The following is a 15,166-nucleotide window of genomic DNA, read 5'->3' on the forward strand; positions in this document are numbered from 1 at the left end:
TGCCAAAAGAACAGATCTGTGTTGAAAGAAGTGCAGCCAGAGTGCTCCTTGTAGGACAGGATGGCCAGACTTCATCTGTCATACTTCGGACACATTGTCAGGAGAAACCAGTCCCTAGAGAAGGACATCATGTTTGGTAAAAAGGAGGGTCGGAGAAAAAGAGGAAGACCCCCAACAAGATGGATTGGCACAGTGGCAGCAGCAATGGGATCAGGTGTAGCAACAATTGTGAGGTTGGTCTTGGACCAGGCAATGTTTCTCTCTGTTGACTCGATGGCAACAACAACAACAAGTCTACAATGAAGACCATTTAATACCACTATTATTCAAATTCACACAACAAACACTGAAGCCAGTGATGATAAAACTGAAGAATTCTACCAACTTCTTCGGTCTGAAATTGATCAAATGTGCAATCAGGCTGTATTGATAATTACTAGTGATTGCAATGCAAGGTTAGAAACAAAGTCAAAGGATCAGTTGGAAAATATGGCCTTGGTAACAGAAACAATGCTGGAGATTGCATGATAGAATTTTGCAAGACCAATGATTTCTTCATTGCAGATACCTTTTTTAAACAACATCAAAGATGTCTGTACACGTAGACCTTAAGAAATGGAATACACAGGAATCAACCTAACTATGTGTGTGGGGAAAGACAGTGAAAAACTCATTAACATCAGCCAAAATAAGGCTAGGGCAGACTGTGAAATTGACCATCCGTTGCTCATATGCAAGTTCAGGCTGAAACTGTAGAAAATTAAAACGAGAACATGAGAACAAACAGATGATCTTAAGCATATCCCACCTGAATTTACAGATCATTTCAATAAAAGAATCAATGCATTAGAAACTAATGACTGAATACCAGAAGACTTGCGGAATGACATCAAACACATTACACAGGAAGAAAGCAAAAAGTCATTAAGAAGACAAGAAAGAAGGATAAAACCAAAATTGATGTCAGAAGAGGCTCTAAAACTTGTTTTCCAGCATGGAGATGCTAAAGCAAATGGAAGAAATGAGGTGGTGAAAGAGTTAAACAGAAAATGTCAAATGTTGGTTCAAGAAGACGAAGTCAAGTATTATATAACGAAATGTGCAATGACCTGAAGTTAGAAAACCAAAAGGGAAGAACACGCTCAGCATTTGTCAAGCTAAAAGAATTGAAGAAAACATTCAAGCTGCAACAAGTAATATAGAAGAATTCCATGGGCAAAATGTTGACATCAAGAGATGGTTAAAATAATACAGAGTCACTCTACCAAAAAGAAATGGTACATGTTCAACCATTTCAAGAGATGGTATAGGATTAAGAGCCAATGGTACTGAAGGAAGAAGTCCAAGGTACACTGAAGGCATTGGCAAAGTACAAGGCTTCGGGAATTGATGGAATACAAATTCAAATCTTTCAACAAACTGAAACAGCACTGAGGCATCTATGACAAAAATTTACAAGATAGTTACCTGAACAATTAATTACAAGAGATCCATTTTGTGCTTATGCTAAAGAGAAGTAACCCAACAGAACGCAGAAATCATTGGACAGCATATCATATGTAAGCAAAATTTTGCTAAGGATAATTTTTAAATGACTGCAAAAGTCCATTTACAAGAAACTACCTTCAGGAGTCCTGGTGTGGCACTTTGGGTTAATGCGTCAGACTGCAAAGCCGTTTGAACTGCTAGGTTGGTGGTTCAAGCTCACTAGCTGCTCCTTGGAAACCCTATACAGTGTGGCTATGGGTTAGAATTGACTCAGTGGCACTTTACAACAACAATCTTCAGAAAGGGATGTGGAATAAAGGAATATCACTGCTGACGTCACAAGGAACTTGGCTGAAAGCAGAGATTACCAGAAAGATGTTTACCTGTGCTTTATTGACTATGCAAAGGTTTTCAACTGTGTGACAAACTATGAAAAAAATTGTGAAAAACAGTATTTCAGAACACTTAGTTGTGCTCTTTATGAAGTTGTAGATAGACCAAAGGCAGTCATTTGAACAGAACCAAATGGTTTAAAATCAGCAACTCTGTTCTCCAGAGTTATATTTTTTCACAACACTTAGTCAATCTGTATGCTGAGCAAATAATCTGAGGAGACAGATTATATGGAGAAGAGCATGGCATCAGGATTGAAGGAAGACTCATTAACAATCTGTGGTATGCAGATGATACAATCTTTCTTGCTGAAAGTGAAGAGGACTTAAAATACTTACTGATGGAGGTAAAAGACCACAGTCTTCAGTGTAGGTTGCACCTTGATATAAAGAAAACAAAAATTATCACCACTGGACCAATAAATAACATCATGATAAATGGAGAAAAGATTGAAGTTGTCAAAGAATTCATTTTGCTTGAATTCACTACCAACACTCATGGAAACAACAGTAAAGAAATCAAATGACATATTGCATTAAGCAAATCTGCTGCACAAGACCTCTTTAAAGTGCCACAGAGCATAGATGTCAGTTTGAGGACTAAGGTATGCCTGACCTAAGCCATAGTGTTTTCATTTGCTTCATATGCATGTGTAAGTTGGGCGGTGAATAAGGAGGACAGTAGAAGAATTGACACATTTGAGTTATGTCGTTGTAGAAAAATACTAAAAGCGCCATGGACTGCCAGAAGAACAAACAAATCTGTGTTGGAAGAAGTGCTGCCAAAATGCTCCTTGGAAGCCAAGATGGTGAGACTTCATTCCTCATACTTCAGACAGATTATCAGAGGGGATCAGTCCCTTGAGAAGGACATCATGCTTGGTAGAGTGGAGGGTCAGTGAAAGAGAGGAAGACCACAATGAGATGGATTGGCACAGTGGCAGCAGCAATGGGTTCAAGCATAACAAACATTGTGGGGATGGAGTAGAAGCGGGAAGTGTTTCGTTTGGTGTGCATAGTGTTGCTATGAGTTGAAACTGACTTGATGGCACCTATCAACAACCAACCAATAATATTTATATATTTGTAGAGAAGGTCACTTCCCCCCCCTGTTGTTAGATGCCATCGAGTCAGTTCCAATTCGTAGGGACCCTATATACAACAGAATCACACACCTCCCAGTCCTGACTATACTCATATTGTTACATTTGAGCATATAGGTGTTGTCACTGTGCCAATCCATCTCATTAAGGGTCTTCCTCTATTTTGCTGGCCCCCCACTTTTCCAAGCATAATGCCCTTCTCCAGGGACTGGTCCCTCCTGACAACAATACAAATATGGGAGGTGAAGTCTCACCATCCTAGCTTCTAAGGAGTATTCTCTGGCTGTACTTCTTCCAACGCAGTTTTTGTTTGTTCTGTCAGTCCACGGTATTTTCAATATTCCTCTCCAACACCATAATTCAAATCCACGGATTCTTCTCTGGTCTTGCTTACTCACTGTCTAGCTTTCACATGCATATGAGGCAATTGAAAATACCATGGCTTGGGTCAGGCACACCTTAGTCCTCAAACTGGTATCTTTGATCTTGAACACTTTAAAGAGGTTTTTTGCAACACATTTGCCTAATGTAATATGTTGTTTGATTTCTTGACTGTTGCTTTTCATGAGTGTTGATTGTGGATTCAAGCAAAGTGAAATCTTTGACAACTTCAATCTTTTTTCCATTTATTATGATTATATTTATTGGTCTAGTGGTGAGAGTTTTTTTCTTTTTACATTGAAGAGCAGTTGCTGTGGTGTTATACTCTCTATTTAAGCCTTCAGTACAGATTACACTCCAGCGTAAACCTTCTTCACTTTCAGCAAGCAAGGTTGTATCATCTGCATATAAGGTTGTTAATGAGTCTTCCTCCAATCCTGATGTCATGTTCTTCTTCACCAACTAAGTTTCTTGGATTATTTGCTCAGCATACAGATTGGATGGTGGTGGTGGTATGCCGTAGGGTCAGTTCTGATGCATAATGACCTGTATATCGTTTCCAAAGCAGTAAATCTACTGGATTAGAAAGCTTCATCTGTCTCCTGCAGAACGGCTGGTAGTTTCGAACTTCTGACCTTTAGGCTAGCAGCTTGACTTGTAACCACTATGCTACCAGAGCTACTGTCAGATTGGATAAATATGGTGAAAGGATACATACAACCTCTCCTGATTTTAAACCATTCGGTATACCCTTGTTCTGTTTTAATAACTGCCTTTTGGTCTATGTACAGGTTCCAACCAAAGGTTGGAAACATAGAGGAAGGATCAATGCATCTTGATTGCATGTTTGACCAAGTTCAGACTGAAGAAGTTGGTATAATTATTCAATTTCATTGTCACTGATTTTAGTGGTTTGTGCATAAATGTGAATAACAGTGGTATTATTTTTTGTAGGCGTTATGGATTTTTTCCTATCACAGAGAGCATTGTACTTCAAGATGGATCTTAAAATGTTCTTTTTGTCAATAAACATAACATCATTCCTTTTGAATCTGTCACTCTTAACATAGCAAACCATATGATTATTTTGATTCAAAATGGCCAATATCAAGTCCATTTCAGCTCTCTTATACCTAGGGTATCAGTCTTTATGTGTTCCATTTTGAAAACTTTCAATTTTCCTAGATTCCTACTTCGTACATTCGAAGTTTCAATTATTAATGGATGTTTGCCTCGGTTTCTCCTCAGTTTGAGTGTGTACCATCAGTAAATGAAGGCTCCACCCAAAAGCTTTACTCCAATTGCTACATCACAGTCAACTGTACTTTAAGGAGGCTGCTCTTCCCCAGTAATATTTTGAATGCTTTAACCTGAGGAGCTCATCTTCTGGCACTATAACTGACAATGTTCTACTACTATTCATAAGGTTTTCAGTGACTAAACATTCAGTCCACTTCTGCTTCTTCCTAGTCTGTCATAGTCTGTAAGCTCAGCTGAAACCTGTTCACCATGGTGACACCACAATGCTATTCAAAATCCCAGTGGCATAGCTTCTAGCATCATAGCAACAGGCAAGCCACCACAGCACAACAAACTGACACAAGAGTGGTGTTTTTCTCCCCACAACATGACATGTCATTTTCCTCTTCCTCTACAAAGATTCTAAACTCTCTTAGATTCGATTAGATGCCTTTGGCATATGTGTTTCATTGCAAGTGCCCCCCAAACCATTTTTAAATGTGAAATATGCATGAATAAACATTATAAACATATAATAATCACAAAATCTCTTGCTTAAACTAAGAAATGCAAAAATTTTACTAATTTGTACTCATATGTTTTCCTGAAACCCTCCAGAACACTGGAAATTGTGACAGATTTTATGATCACCTTTTGTTCAAGGAGAAGCTATTTTATTAAGCATATGCAACAAAGGGGTGTGTGGGGGTGGGTGGTGGTGTCCGACTTCATCTAACGTCACAAGGTGGGAGTAGGATCAAACTCAGCAACCCAACACCAATTCTAATGAGGCGTAGGCCAGACACGCCTCCATCCTCCTTTCCTAATTCTGACACCAACTGTTCCTCACATGACATTCTACTTCTCTGCTGAGCTCAATAATTTGTTGCTGTGGCCACACAGAACTCACAGGCAATACACACAATTGCAGGGCTTGTTAGGAATGCAACAAGTCACAATTCAGGACCAGGAAAACTCAGGATACAATTCTTCAATCATGACAACCTCCCCTCAACTGTGCCCACAGACACGTCTTTCTCACCTCAGCCTCTCAGCCACATGGTCCCGAGCCTCTTATCCTCCTCAGGAAGGTTTTACAAAGCTTTTAATTCTATCATTTCTGTGCCCAGAGGCACCCCACTCAGCCAGTAAGTTTTGACCCAAAGGCACTCAGCTCTAGTGCTGTGCGTTGGCAAGCCTAGCTCCCTAGACAAGCGCCAGAGGCATGCCACTCTGCCAGCAAGCTTCCTGCCAGAGGCTGGGTGCCCACCACTCTGTTTCCTGCTGGTCTCCTAGTTCTGCTGCTGCTGCTTCGCTGCCGTTGCTTCTCATCATTTCTCACTTCCTCCCATGTCACAGTTCTTTGTAGTGTGGAGCCAAGAACTTCACTCAAGGATCTCAGTTCCAAAGGCTGTGCTCTACTCCTGGCTCTTCTGTCCTGATGGTAGTGAGATCCCCTTTACACCTCTGAGATGGTTCATTCTGAACCAAATGATTAGCAAAACTGACTAATCCCCAGGTTAGTGTTACATATACATATACCTTTTTGCATGGTCCCACCACACAGGATTGCCATGCCCCTTATTGAAATTATTTTTAAGTTTATCTAATCCCCTTAGTGGACCATAAGCAGCTCATATTTGCATAGTCCAACCCAGTCATAATATAATGAAATGTGCAAAGACCTGGAGTTAGAAAACCAAAAGAGGAGAACATCATGCTGAGCATTTTTTTCAAACTGAGTGAGCTGAAGAAAAAATTCAAGCCTTGACTTGAAATATTGAAGGGTTCCATGGGCAAAATATTGAAAGATGCAAAAAGCATCAAAAGAAGATAGAGAGAATACACAGAGTCACTGTACCAAAAAGAAATGGTGTATGTTTAACCATTTTAAGAGGTAGCCTATGATCAAGAGCCAATGATTCTGAAGAAAGAAGTCCAAGGTGCATTGAAGGAATTGGCAAAGAACAAGGCACAAGGAATTGATGGAATCAAAATTGAAATCTTTCAACAAACTGATGTAGGTCTAGAGACACTCACTCATCTAAGGCAAGAAATTTGGAAGACAACTAGCTGGCTAACAAAATGGAAAAGATTCATATTTGTGCCCATTCCAAAGACCGATCACCCAACAGTATGCGGAAATCATCGGACAACATCTTTGATATTCCAAGAGAGTAAAATCTTGCTAAAGATAATATAAAAATGGTTGCAACCATGCATTGACAGAGAACTATCAGAGGTTCAAGCCAGATTCAGAAGAGGAAGTGGAACCAGGGATCTAATTGCTGATGTCAGATGGATCTTGGCTGAAAGCAGAGAATACCAGAAAGATGCTTACCTGTGCTTTAGTGACTACATAAAGTCTTTTGTTTGTGTGGATCATGACAAGCTTATGGACAACATTTCAGAGAATGAGTATTCCTGAACACTTAATTGTGCTCATGAGGAATCTAAACATAGACCAAGAGGCAGTTGTTCGAACAGAACAAGGGAACACCAAATGGTTTAAAATTAGGAAAGGTGTGCGACAGGGTTGTATTCTTTCACCACACTTATTCAAACTGTATGCTGAACACATAATCTGAAAAGCTGAATTATTGAAGATAAACGTGACATCAGGATTGGAAGAAGATTTATTAACAACCTGGGTGATACAATTTTGCTTGTTGAAAGCCACGAGGACTTAAAATATTTACTGATGAAGATCAAAGACCACAGTCTTAAGTATGGATTGCACCTCAATGTAAAGACAACAAAAATCCTCACCACGATATCAATAAACAACATCCATATAAAACGAGAAAAGATTAAAGTTGTCAAAGACTTCATTTTTCAGGGATTAACCATCAACACTCATGGAAGCAACAGGCAAGAAATCAAATGACGTATTGCATTTGGCAAATCGGCTGCACAAGACCTCTTTAAAGTTTAGTTCAAGAGTAAAGATGTCAGCTTGAGGACTAAGGTGTGCCTGATCCAAACCATGATGCTTTCAATAACTTTATATTCGTGTGAAAGTTGGACAACGAATAAGGAAGACCATAGAAGAATTGATGCATTTGAGTTATGGCACTGGAGGAGAATATTAAAAGTACTATGGACTGCCACAAGAACAAACCAATCTGTGTTGGAAGAATTACAGTCAGAATGCTCCTTGTAAGCCAGGATGGCCAGACTTCGTCTCTCATACTTCAGCCATATTATCAGGAGGGACTGATCCCTGGAGAAGTAGATCATATTTGGTAAAGTGGAGGGTTGGAGAAAAAGAGGAAGACACCCAGCGAAATAGATCAGCACAGTGGCAACAGCAATGAGCTCAGGCGTAGCAACAATTGTGATGTTGACCTAGGACCAAGTAGTGTTTCGTTCTGTTGTGCATAAGGTCCCTATGAGTTAGTGCCAACAAGATGGCACCTAACAACAACTCATTCATTTGGTTGTTGTTGTTGTTAAGTACCGTTGAGTTGATTTCAACCCATAGCAACCCTGGATAGGGTTTTCAAAGAGCAGCTAGTGATCTTGAACCACTGACTTTGCAGTTCAAACAACATTGCAGTCTGATGCATTAGCCCACAGCGCGACACCAGGCTCCATTCATTCGATGGGAGTTACAAAAACGATAGCTAGAAAAGCCGTATCAAGTAATCCACTGAACTACAGCATGTAATAAATTAGAGATGTTGAAAGTATAAACAAGTCATTATTTCTGCCCTGGAAAAGGTAATGAATAGTTAAGTTAATGTTTAATTACAATAGAAAACTCACAATATCAGTAGCTTAAACAAGATGAAGTTTCTTTCTTTTAAGAAATCTAAGGGCTGTCCGTTTAACTTACTGCATAGTTTCTGGGACCCCCAGCTCTTTCTACCTTGTTGGTCCGTCAAACATAACTTACATTCCTCAAATCATTTAATGGTTTAGGATGGCTATTGGAGCTCCTGTCATTATGACTGAATGCCAGCCAGCAGGAAGAAGGAAGGAGCAAACACAGAACTATATCTTCTCTTTTATGATAAGTTCTAGAAGTTGCAAACACTGACTTCTGATTTCATGCCTCAGGCACACAGCCACACACAGCTACAAAAGAAACTAGAGAATGTAGACTTTATTACAGGTGACCATTAGGACTTCATTTGCAATGAAAGAGAGAAAAATGTTTACTTGGGAGGCAACTATGTTTTAGTAAGAGCTGGCTTCCGGATTAGGAAATAAAATACATGCAAACAACTCAAGAACAATTCAGAAACAATTCAATTATGCAATGCAAATATTTATTGAGTGTTGTTATTGTTAAGTGCCATTGAGTTGGTTCCAACTCATAGGAGCAGCTGGTGAGTTTGAACTGCCGACCTTGTGGTTCAAACCAACCTTGAGGTCCAGCGCTTTATCCCACAACATAAAGTCAAATCAGTTCTGACTCATAGCAATTCTGTACACGGTTTCCAAGGAGCGGCTGGTGGGTTTGAACCACTAACATTGGAGTTAGTAGTTCAGTGCTGATCCTACAATGTCACATGAGGACTCCTATCTGAGTGTAGCATGGTGCAAGATGTGAAGTTAGAGTATGGTAGAGAACACAGAAGAACTTTCTACATGCGTTAGCAATACAACTGTGTGATTACTTTGTGAGGGACATTTCTCCTTGCCAGAAACCTGTGGCAATTGTTAGTAGTTGCCAGTCAGAAAACTACTGCCCCAGAGAAGTCCCTGGGCCAAGTGAAATTTGATATGAGAGAACAGTTACTGTTATCCCCTGTGTGGTTTGTCTCTCTGCTCATCCAAATAGGATATAAAGTATTCCGGTTGTAAGGGGCCTAAGATATCATTCCACCCAACGGGTTTCTTAGGAACCCTGGTTGTTGTTGTTGTTAAGTGCCATCGAGTCGGTTCTGACCCATAGCGACCCTGTATAGGGTTTCCAAGGGTGTAAATCTTTACGGGAGTAGAAAGCCTCATCTTTTTCCTGCAGAGCGGCTGATAGTTTCGAACCGCTGACCTTAAGGTTCTCAGCCTGATTCGTAACCACTACGCTACCAGAGCTCCTTAGGAACCCTGGTAGCGTAGTGGATTATGAGCTGGTTTGCCAACCACAAGGTCAGTATTTCTAATGTAACAGTCACTCCACAAGAGAAAGTGAGGCTTTCTGCTCCCACAAAGCCTCAGAAACACTATGAGTTGGAACTGACTCCACAGCACACAATCACCACCACCACCACCAATGTGTCTATATTGTAGATGAAGTAACTGAGGCCCAGAGGGATGCAATGATTTGACCACTGCCAGAGTTAGTTTGCGGCAGAACCCAAGTTTTCTGATACCCAGCTCAGTATTTACTGTTTTCATCATAGCCTCTCTCAGCCCATTCATTCTGGGGCACTCATTCCCAGTGTGCCCTTGTCAATGTCATCAATGACCTCCATACTGCCAAATCTCTCAGACATGTCAGTCCTCATCTTACTCTTCACAGATGTGCACAAAAGCGGTGGCCACTCTCCACCTTGAAACATTTTGCCATTGCCTCTGTTGATGCCATGCTCTCCTGGTTTTCCTCTTACCTTGTCAGCCACTCCTTTCTAGTCTTTTGAGCTGGTGCCTTGGCCTCAGTTCAAACAGCTTGACTCTTGACCTATTGTTCTTTCTCCTCTCTCAGACGTTTTAACGATTGTCTTGTTCTTTGGTTTAAATACCATTTACATGCTAGTGTTTAAAGTGCTTGGCTGATGAGATAGTCTGTTCCCGTAAAGATCTGCAGCCTTACAAATGCTATAGGACAGATCTACTGTGCACTATGGGGTCGCTATGTGTCGGAATCAACTCAACAGTAGTGAGTTTCACTCCTTATGCTTCAGACTGTTCTTTTTGATTCTAAATACATCAGTTTCATTCCTGTGTTGCATTTGCTATTACTCCTACTTGTAATATTTTCCCTTCTGAACTTTTCAGAACTAGCTCCTTCCTAGCTGCTTCTGCTCAAATGCCCAGTCTTTACTGCACCACCAAATCTAGCATTCTTCCACAGGTACATCACTCTGCTTTATCGGGCCTCACAACACTTACTGCTTCCTCAAACGATCTTATTTTTCAGCGACCCTTCACCACAGCTTGAACGTGAACTCCATTGTCATGTTCTCAGGAGTTATTCTATCCTCTCTGCATCTCCACATATGGCACATGTCTAGAACATACTAAGACTTTACATAATATTTCTAGAATGAATAAACAAACTCATGACATTATATTAAGACACTGGTAAACCGCCACAAGTCTGATCTTTGGGAAACGAGGCCAGCTCAGTCAGCCAACATGGATGGTTGTCTTGGTAAGAACTTCAATCCTTGTCAATGTAAGACAATCTTTGTCTTCAAAGGTTTGTCCATTTTATGATATAAATTGATTCCCAAGGCACAGATCAGTCATCCCATGTTTGAAAAACAAAAATTCTGAACTACAGAAAGTTTAAGTGACTCGTTTAAATCCAAACAATAAGCATGAGTCAGGAAATAGGAGACAGGGCACATGAAATTTTTCCTTATTTGCTAAAGGGCTTAATCATTTCTCTGAAAATCTTTTTCGTTAGTTGGAAGAGGCATACTTTCCTTCGACCCACAATACAGGAGGCAGATATGAATCAAAACTTGAGTGAGCGTTGATTCTAAAGTAAAAACTCAGGCAACAGTTGGTTGCAGTGGTAGATAGTGGGTCTTTGCCGGGACCCCAGGACAAGCCATCGCATAAACTTCCTTCCCGCAGAGTCCTGCGCTGCACTGGGCACCTCTTTGAATCCCTAGGTTTCAGCCCACTCTGCCACCAACTAACTTTGTCCTCAGGACTCACAGAGCTGTGTCCCACCTCCGCCTTCTCCTCTTGGGGACCCTCGTGCTTTGCAATCCCTGACTGGCATCTCCAGGGCAGAGCCGCTGCGCCCCTCAGATTTTCCTTAAGCCCCTGCGCCGCTCCCAGCAGCAGTTCCTTGGCAGCGGCCCAGCGCCCTGGAGCGCGCCTGCCCGGCCCTACGTCCACCCTTGCGGCCCAAGTGCCTGACCAGAACCCCAAACTCAGAGCGCGAGATGGACGTGAGCCCAGCGTGAGGGCGGTTTCACTGGACAATTTGCCCCAGGTTCTCCACCCTGCCCCTGGTCTGTCCAGTCTGGAAAAAAACCCGCCTTCAGGTGTATTGTGCGCCAGGTTATGGTTTGGTTTCACCTGAAACTTCCTGAGAAATCTACAATCCCTTAGTAAACTCCACCGATTCTTCACACAATTTTGAGAACCAAGAGTTCGGGTTTGTAATCATTATTCTTGGAATTTCAATATGAAATCATTTCTAAATGGGCTTCCAGAATTCTCTTTGGAATAAAATCAAACTCTCTTAATCATAATTTCTAATTTGATATTTATCAGTCAAAATATTTCCTGGTGGATTCTTTTCAAAAATGAAATGATAGAGAAACAAGTCAGATTCTGGCTCCAAAATATAAACTTCAAATATGAAAATCTATCTGCTGTTCATTTTATATTCTTGTGATTTATATATTTCTTTTTCTATTTTCCAGGCCCTCCTTCATCCATACCATGGCTAATCTTTTGTTTTGATCACTGTGCCTGGTCTGGGTAATTCATATTAGTGGGATCATTTAAAATTTGACAGGCTGTTCTGGCTTATTTCACATGACATAATGTTTTCAGGGTTCATGGTTCATCCATGAGGTGACATATTCAGAACATTACTTTCTCTTTATAACTGAATAATTCTCCATTGTAAATATTTACCACATTTTGTTTATCCATGAAATGTGCTTCCTTGTAATAAAAGCTATGAAACGTCAAAGCTTCTTTCAAACACGTCTGTTCATCTTTTCTAATTATCAAGCACACAATTTGAAACATTAAATTTAAAACAATATTTTCTTAGGTTATCCATTTTAAAAAATGAATGGTAAAATGTTAGTTATTACAGATTACAAAATAGAACATGCAACTTTCCTTTAAAAAGAGTTCCATTGGACTTAATGTTCATAACAGCTGATTAGTTCTGGTGGTCGCTGTGTTGTTATGTGCAGTTGAGTCAGTTCTGACCCATAACAACCCTGTATAAGGTTTCCCAATAGCAGCTGGTGTGCTTGAACTGCCGATCTTGTGGTTCAAACCGACTTTGCAGTTCAATGCATTAACCCATAGCACTATACCAGGATTAGTTCTTAGCCACAGATCCATTTTAAGTATGACAATGCATACGAAAAAGATTCAAAAATCTTGTGGGAAATGGAATGAAAAGGTAAAAGCGTTTTTCCATAGAACATATGGTCCTTCATGTTCTGACTCTATCCATCTCTGATCTTTGTTGTTGTTAGGTACCATCGAGTCAGTATCGACTCCTAGCGACCCTATGTACAACAGAACGAAACACTGCCCAATCCTGAGCCAACCTCACAATTGTTGCCACGCTTGATCCCATTGATGCTGCCACTTTGCCAATCCATCTCGCTGGGAATCTTCCTCTTTTTCTCTGACCCTCCACCTAATCAAACATGATATCCTTCTCCAGTGATATGTCTAAAGTATGAGAGATGAAGTTTGGTCATCCTGGCCTCCAAGGAACACTCTGGCTGCACTTCTTCCAACACAGATCTGTTGATTCTTTTGGCAGCCCGTGCACTTTCAATATTCTCCTCCAACACATAACTCAAAAGCATTAAATCTTCTCTGAGTTTTGTTGTTGTCAAGTGCTGTCAAGTCGATTCTGAACCATAGCAACTCTGTATAGGGTTTCCGAGGTTGTAAATCTTTACAGGAGCAGCTGGTAGTTTCTCCTTCGGAACAGCTGGTAGTTTCAGACTGCTGACCTTGTGGTTCACAACCTGATTCGGAACCAGTTAGGCACTACAATTCTCCACTATTCTTGGTCCTCCAGTGTTTGCTGTTCCAGAGTCATTAAGCTTTCATTTTCTTCTGCCTAGAATGCTATCTCCACCTTCTGATTTTTTAAAATAGTTTAATCTTTCATATTATTAAGGTCTCATCTCAAATATCACTTTAATCGAGAGAGCTTCTCTGATCCCATGAAAACAGTCCTCCCCTACCTTCAACTCTTTATTCCTGTCAGTTGTTACCTTTTTCCTTTGTAGCACTTGTCACTGAAATGACAGACAGTGTTTATTTAGTGTCTCTCTCCCACACCAGAAAGTCAGCTTCATGAAGATGAGGATTTCTCTAAGTGTTGTTCCTTGCTGTAGTTCTAGTGCCTGGAACAGTATGCCGAGTTGTTAACTGCCTCTGTAGAGTTGGCTATGATTCAAGGCAACTTTATATTTAACAATGAAATGTTGCCTGGTCCTTTGTCATCCTGGTGGATCCTTGTGTGAGTTCATTACTATGCTTATTGTGTCGATTCATTATCTCAGTGAGAGTTTCCCTCATTTTCATTGATCCCAGACTTCTTACCAAACACGATGTTTTTAGCTAGCCATTGATCATTCCAAAGAGGCTTTGCTGCCTCTTATTCCATGGAGGGTTTCTTTTTTCTTCTTGCTCTGAAAGTATAACCTGGATAGCTCATTTTTATGCAGGTGTCTGATTATATCTTCTTGTTTTTGTTAATTTCCATTGAGTTGATTCCAACTTATGGTGTCCGCATATATGCAAAGAACTGTGCTCTAAGAGGGTTTTCAAGGGTGTGATCTTTGGAAAGCAGATCACCAGGGCCTGGCTTCTTAGGTGCTACTGAGTAGGTTCCAACTGCTAACCTTTCCACTCGTGTTGTTGTTGTTGTGAAGTGCTGTCAAGTCAGTTCCGACTCATAGTGACCCTGTAAAGAGTTTCCAAGGAGTGGCTGGTGAGCTTGAATAACCAACCTTGTAGTTCAAACCGACCTTGCAGTCCAGTGCATTATTCCACAGTGCCACACCAGGACTCCACTAGTAGTCCAGTGCTACCATATGAGTTACCAAGGGACTATATTAATTCCTTGTTTTCGGTGTTAAGTGCTGTTGAGTCAGTTCCAACTCATAGCAACCCTGTATAGGGTTTCCAAGGAGTAGCTAATGAGTTTGAACTACCAACTTGGCTGTTCAAGCCAACCTTGCTGTGAGTGTTTATCCTACAATGCCACCTTTCATTGCATATAAAATAATCAAAGAAATACAGTAGTTTCTTCTGGTCATGTGCGCACTCAAATTCTAATAATGTGGAAGAATGGGGGATTATTGAAGGATAATCAAAATCGCTTCCCTGAAACCCTAGCACCTAAGCAATGTGTTGGATGAATGAATTTTAAAGAAAAAAAAAAGGCTTGGTATATCTCACACCAGTGGGTGGTTTTAGATGTTAAATGCAAAGTTAAGTATACTCTGTTGTTAAGTGCCATTGAGTCAAGTCAGATTCATAGTAAACCTGTATCATTTCTGAGGAGCAGCTGGTGAGTTAGAACTGCTGGCCTTACGGTTCAAACCAACTTTCTGGCTGAGTGCTTATCCTACAACACCACACCTGGACTCCTAGGAGTGAAAAAACTTTTGACCCTTCATAAAACAGAACTTGATTTGGCCCCATAATGGGGTCATC

General features: G+C 40.6%; 1 protein-coding gene across 1 annotated transcript in view; it reads right to left on the reverse strand.

The window, feature by feature from the left end:
• ANKDD1B (ankyrin repeat and death domain containing 1B) overlaps window positions 1-14,766 on the reverse strand; it is a 97,358-nt gene extending 82,592 nt beyond the window's left edge. Inside the window, 2 exon segments of the mRNA XM_006873305.1 lie at window positions 11,437-11,643; window positions 14,748-14,766. Coding sequence (XP_006873367.1) covers window positions 11,437-11,643; window positions 14,748-14,766 — 226 coding nt within the window.
• Window positions 14,767-15,166: the final 400 nt, after the last annotated feature.

Source organism: Chrysochloris asiatica, unplaced genomic scaffold (genome assembly GCF_000296735.1).
Source record: "Chrysochloris asiatica unplaced genomic scaffold, ChrAsi1.0 scaffold00234, whole genome shotgun sequence".
NCBI lineage: Eukaryota > Metazoa > Chordata > Mammalia > Afrosoricida > Chrysochloridae > Chrysochloris > Chrysochloris asiatica.